This window comes from Idiotropiscis lumnitzeri, chromosome 2 (genome assembly GCF_059441095.1).
Source record: "Idiotropiscis lumnitzeri isolate Australia: NSW breed Sydney's pygmy pipehorse chromosome 2, RoL_Ilum_1.0, whole genome shotgun sequence".
NCBI lineage: Eukaryota > Metazoa > Chordata > Actinopteri > Syngnathiformes > Syngnathidae > Idiotropiscis > Idiotropiscis lumnitzeri.
Window position 1 is genome coordinate 23,062,470 of NC_142392.1, and position 6,301 is coordinate 23,068,770.

Consider the following 6,301-nt stretch of genomic DNA (forward strand, 5'->3'; position numbering starts at 1 on the left):
CATTTAGTTCCTGGTAATAAAGTTCCTGTGGCCCAGGTGGTTTGCATCTCCCCCACAACTCATAGTTCCTGGTAATTTATCCAAATGACATTGAGGATGTATCAGTGGGAGGTCTTGTGTTACTTTGTTACTCATTACTGACACCCTTTGGCTGTTAAGCATCATTGCAGTTCCAAAATAATTCAGTGAACTCATAATGTTTTGGTGTATCTTAGTCTAATTTGAATATGTATTGGATAACTTTAAAATATACAGTCATTATTCAAATATGTCAACACGAAAGTCAGAGTGAAAGTGTTGTTGCTTAATTTATGTGTAGGGGTTTTGACTCTTCGAACGTTAATTTTGTTTTAAAGTTTATTTAGAAACAGAAATTTTCTAAAAACGTAAAAAGGGTAATGTCGGAACTTATCGCAGGATAAATGTCATTTTGGGTAAAAAAAAAACCCAAACGTAAATCATACAATAAATAGCGACTCTGATGCCAGGGCCCCTTTAATTTTTTTAGGTATCCAGATTATCATGAAAGCAAAAAGTACCCACGATGAAACTATAAATGCAAAATGAAATACTTGTAAACATATTTTACTTGAAGGATTTCTATTCTATCCATGACATTATGTTGCGATGGCCCCCAGTGGTCTGCATCAATATGTTAGGGTCCCACAACATGTGTTCCATCAGACGCACACAAGAGCCTGTGTGTGCTAACTTCAGCTCGCTTCCAAAAACGTCTGTGACTATGTCAGGAATGAAATCGGGCATCAGCCGACACGTGCTTCCTTTTTAAATGCTCGTTTATCACAGCTTATCATCGGACGTAATTTTGTGAAATACCCCCATGGTCCGGTCCAAATTGGGGTCGCACGCATTGCTCCGTGTGCGGCAGGCACAAGTCAAGGTAGCATGGTAGAAACAATATCAGACAAAGTTGCCGGCTGAGCTTTGACTTGACCAAACCAAATTTGTCTTTCTGTGTCCTACAGATGTCAGTGAAAACGATCTCCTTTCTGTGAAAGAAGAGCCAGACTGGACTCACATCAAAAAGGAGGAGGAGGAGGAGGAGATCAACAAGTCACCAGTGAACGTTGTCCCTATAAAGACTGAAGATGAAAACAAGGATGAAAGTGAGGACAACAGAGGGGCGGAGCCTCCAAGCAGCAGTTCAAGTCGTCACGTGGCAACAGAAGGTGATGAAGACCACTGGGGGCCATCACAAGCACAAAATGAGGACACATTATCAGACACTCATGACGATGATGATGATGAAGATGATGGGCAAGCCAAAACTGAAAGGGCATGTCACACTGACTCATTAACCTCAAAGTTGTCTTTAAAACGACACACAAGAAACCACGGTCAAGAAAAACCTCTTTTTTGCTCAATTTGTGGCAAAATTTTCTCTCGAAAGTTTCATTTGACAATTCACACAAGAACACACAGTGGAGAAACATCTTTTTGCTGCTCAGTTTGTGGCAAAAGCTTTTCTTTAAAGTCAAATTTAAAAACACATACACGATTACACACTGGAGAAAAACCTTTTTCATGCTCAGTTTGTGGAAAATGCTTCTCTCAAAAGGCAAGTTTAACAGAACACACAAGAACACACTGTGGCGAAAAACCTTTCTCCTGCTCAGTTTGTGGCAAAAGCTTTTCTGGAAAGTCAAATGTTACAAGTCACATAAAAACACACAGTGGAGAAAAAAACTTTTCCTGCTCAGTTTGTGGCAAAAGCTTTTCTTTAAAGTCAAATTTAACAAGTCACATAAAAACACACACTGGAGAAAAAAACGTTTCCTGCTCAGTTTGTGGCAAAAGATTTTCTTTAAAGTCAAATTTAACAAGTCACATAAAAACACACACTGGAGAAAAACCTTTTTCATGCTCAGTTTGTGGCAAGAGTTTCTCTCAAAAGTCAAGTTTAAAAGAACATATAAGAACGCACTGTGGAGAAAAAACCTTCGCCTGCTCAGTTTGTGGCAAAGGATTCTCTCTAAAATCAACTTTAACAAAACATAGAAGAATACACAGTGGAGAAAAACCTTTTTCCTGCTCAGTTTGTGGAAAATGCTTCTCTGTAAAGTCAACGTCAACGTTAACAAGCCACACAAGAACTCACAGTGGAGAAAAACCTTTTTCCTGCTCAGTTTGTGGTAAAAGCTTCTCTCAAAACTCAACGTTAACAAGCCACACAAGAACACACAGTGGAGAAAAACCTTTTTCCTGCTCAGTTTGTGGAAAATGCTTCTCTGTCAAGTCAACGTTAACAAGCCACACAAAAACACACAGTGGAGAAAAACCCTTTTCGTGTTTAGTTTGTGGCAAAGGTTTCTCTGATAAGTCAAGTTTAACAAAACACACAACAACACATACTGGAGAAAAACCCTTTTCCTGCTTGGTTTGTGGTGAAAGCTTTTCTATAAAGGCAAGTTTAATAAGCCACACAAGAAAGCACACTGGAGAAAAACCTTTTTCCTGCTCAGTTTGTGGTAGACGCTTCTCTGTAAAGTCACATTTACAAATGCACACAAGAACACACAGTGGAGAAAAACCTTTTTCATGCTCAGTTTGTGGCAAGAGTTTCTCTCAAAAGTCGAATTTTACAAGCCATACAAGAACACACAGTCGAGACAAGCCATTCAGTTGCAGCGTTTGTGCTAAAACATTCTCCACTAAACATAGTACTGAGAGACACAATTGTGTTGGTGACAAAAGCAGCGATGCTTGAAGCTTAAAAAATGACAAAAAAAACTGAAGGAACCGACTCTTTGTGGTAAGATGTGAATGTGATTTTCAATAAAATATGATGAAATTGAATTTTGCAAAGATCTTTTATTGACACAAAGCCAATGTGATCAGTGCCAGAAGAACCATTGTGTCTGAGTGAGGATGAGTTTTTTTGTGCGTTAACATCAAACATTATAAATGAAATTAATTGCCTTTGCCTAGAACAACATTTGTTAACGTTATGCTTTTCAGTTGTCTTTTTAATCGTACTTAATGGAAAAGGTGTGAGAAGAAACTGTGCTTATGAAATCGGTGCCTTCCACAATCATCAATAAAATCACTTCTTCCACTTGCTCAACTGGCCTTCATTGCGCTGTGAAAAGGTGAAAAACTGAACTAGAAGTTGAACTCTAAAAAGAACATGAAAGAGAAACGCAAATCGTCTCAGTTTCTCTCAAAGGTTTTGGAATGTCAGGAGTTGGCAACTTGATGGCGACTGGAGTCAGCGCTGGTTTTCTCGCTGTGTTTGGCTGGCTCGTATATGTATGGTCCATTGAACATAACTCAAACTCTTCGAATATCCCCTCACATACATTTAATATTTCACTTTCTGAATAAATTTCTGACTTGCTAAAAACACTTTCTAGGTTGAGCTCTATCAAGTAGTGATGGGTAGATGAGGCATCCTGTATCGTTTCGACACAGTGACACAATGTATTGACACTGTGTTGACACTGTGTTGCTGAATACTGACACCTGGTGGACTTGCAGGAAACATTTGACAGGGTCATCTGACACTGATCTGTCAAACTAATTGTATCCAATTCCATTGATTAGCGACGTGATGTGTTTTTATATATCCTATTTCGTATTACATTCCATCGCACTATTTATTTTCATATTTATCTAATTTATATATTTAACTGAATTATTGTTGTATTGCACTGGAGAGAGGAGCTCTCTAATCTCGTCGCACACTTGAGTACAATGACAAAGGGATTTCTGATTCTGATTAGGCATTTGCTTTCACATTATTTTTACATAAACGCAATTTCATAAAAAAAATCTTTGATATTCGAGACGCAGTTGATAAATTAAGAGAACATCTGTCTGAATGCCCAAGTAAAAGTGTTGTGAATGACAATGGACTCATTGTAATTAAAGATTTTTATTAAAAAAAATTAGTTTCTCCAGCGTTTTGTTATTCAGTCTGTTTCTTTTTTTTTTTTAGGCAATTTCCACCGCCTTTGAGAAGATCCTCTCACAAGGCACTGAAGAGGCCGGTGTGCACAACGCCTGTGTGGCCAATATAAATAGGTGAGGGAACGTTGCCTCCATGGACTTCCAGTATAAGAGCGAGTCTTCCGTACGTGCAACGTGTCCTGCTGACATATAGCGCTGCACCTCTGAGTGCGCATCAACAGTGACGTCTTCCATCTTGCGGATATTTAATGCAAAGTAACGTGCCAATAACTCGATGCTTGTTTTGAGCGTCCATCCTGTTGACAGATGCGCTTCCTTATGAACACAGTTTGGCGCGCGACCGCTGTGTCGACACGATTCTGGTAGTGGTCACGTGACTTTCTCAAAGCAGTACGCGCACCGACACGGGGTTTGCCCTGGAAGCTCGGCGCGCGCATCGACGCCTCGGTGTCGTTGGACCCATCACTAATAGATACCAAAGTATTATTCATAGCAAGTTACCTTGCCTATCGTGTATTGATTGTCATTTGCCGGTCAAAATAAATCCTTGTTAACCAACCTTTTCCCTTGTCAGCGTTTTAAGAATCCACCTTCACCGCTTTCCAGCCCTGGCTCACAGTCATAAATGATGGTATTTTGATGGGGATTTATTCAAGTAGAACAAAGTAGGAATTCCCCGAAGGCACAGGTGTGAAATGCACTGAAGTAACTTAAAAAGTAAAATAAAAAAAAATAAAATTACAATTGCTGAAGAATGTTTAAGAAAGAAAAATGTTGACAATTGTTGATAAATAATGATATTTTCCAGGAGGTATTTATTTCTTTGTTGTTTATTCATTCAATTCTATACTTATTTCAATATTTGAGTATTATTTTTCTTTCAATATGTAGTATATTTTGTCTTTGAAGTGTGGGTCCTTGCTGCCTTCCGGAGAGGCAGCCGAGCAAGGCTGGATTGGTGATGAAAAAGAACTGGTTCGAGAAAGATTTTATTCTCGTCACATGCTGATGTCAAAAGAAGTCTCCCCAAAAACGTGTGCGTGTGTGTGCTCCGCACACGTGCGAGCCCCCTCTCAGACATTCCCTTCTTATAGGGAATGCCCAAATAGGACATGAATATCTCATTTTCCCTTGTTGCATATGCATTCCCATCACGCTAGTCTTCGGGATTTCCCTCCAAAAGTCCCCCAGAGGGAGAACAGATGCGTCTCCCCGTTGATACGACCAGTCTACTCGTGACCACCTTAAATTACTCTCACACCCTGGAAGGTCACTGACCTGGCGAGAGAATTGCCCCCACCATAAACAATACTCAGGCCTATTTTCTCTCAGGGCAGTATCTGGTTACATCGGAACTTCAGAACCAAGACTGGTCACTTCTGTGAGCTTCAGTCCCTTCATAGTTTCATAAAGAGAATTACTTCCCATATCTATATTAGGCCATTTAAAAATACACAACTTTTTTTAAATTTATTTCAATGTATATTTAAGCGTGCTAATGTAATACTACAATATTTATTCAATTATTTTAATATGTAAAATTATCAATATTAATTTAAACCTTTTTATTTCACACTTGAATATTTCTGATATTCTCATATTTGTTCATTTGAATATGTGTGCAATTTAAATTATTCCATCCATCCAGCCGTTTTCTGCCACTCATTCCGGGGTCGGGTTATTGAATTAATTTAATAACTAAGTATTTTTTATATTTCACTATTTATTTCAAGATTAACTCTTCTCAATGTGTTCAATATTTATAAAATGTTTCTATATTTCTTATTAATTGCATTAAGTCTGTATGTGGTTTCCAATTTTAATATTTCCCGATTTCATTATATAAGCAATCCAAAGTATAAAAAATATAATATAGCATGAAAAGAGTATTTTGTATATTTGACAAAATTATAGTTTTTCCGAAGTGAGATTCTGCTTAGCAACAAACCCCAAATGCTTGATAGAGCTCAACCTAGAAAGAGAAACCGAGACTATTTGCGTTTCTCTTTCTGGTTCTTTTTATAGTTCAACTACGAGTTTAGTTTTTCACCTTTTCACACAGCGCAAGTGGAACAAGTGATTTTATTGATGATTGTCGAAGGCACCAATTTCATAAGCACCGTTTCTTCTCACACCTTTTCCATTAAGTACGATTAAAAAGACAACTGAAAAGCATAATGTTAAAAAATGTTATTCCAGGTAAAGGCAATAAATTTTATTTACATGTTTGATGTAAACACCAAAACAAATCATCATCACTCAGACACATTGCTTCTTCTGGCACTGATCACATTGGCTTAGTGTCAATAAAAGAGCTTTGCAAAATTCAATTTCATCATATTTTATTGAAAATCACATTTACATCTTACCA

General features: G+C 37.9%; 1 protein-coding gene across 1 annotated transcript in view; it reads left to right on the top strand.

Annotated features, from left to right (window-relative positions):
* LOC148342015 (uncharacterized) overlaps positions 1-4,512 on the top strand; it is a 6,308-nt gene extending 1,796 nt beyond the window's left edge. The window contains exons 3-4 of the mRNA XM_088288028.1: positions 1,103-2,573; positions 4,505-4,512. Coding sequence (XP_088144154.1) covers positions 1,103-2,573; positions 4,505-4,512 — 1,479 coding nt within the window. The remainder of the gene's footprint in view (positions 1-1,102; positions 2,574-4,504) is intronic.
* Positions 4,513-6,301: the final 1,789 nt, after the last annotated feature.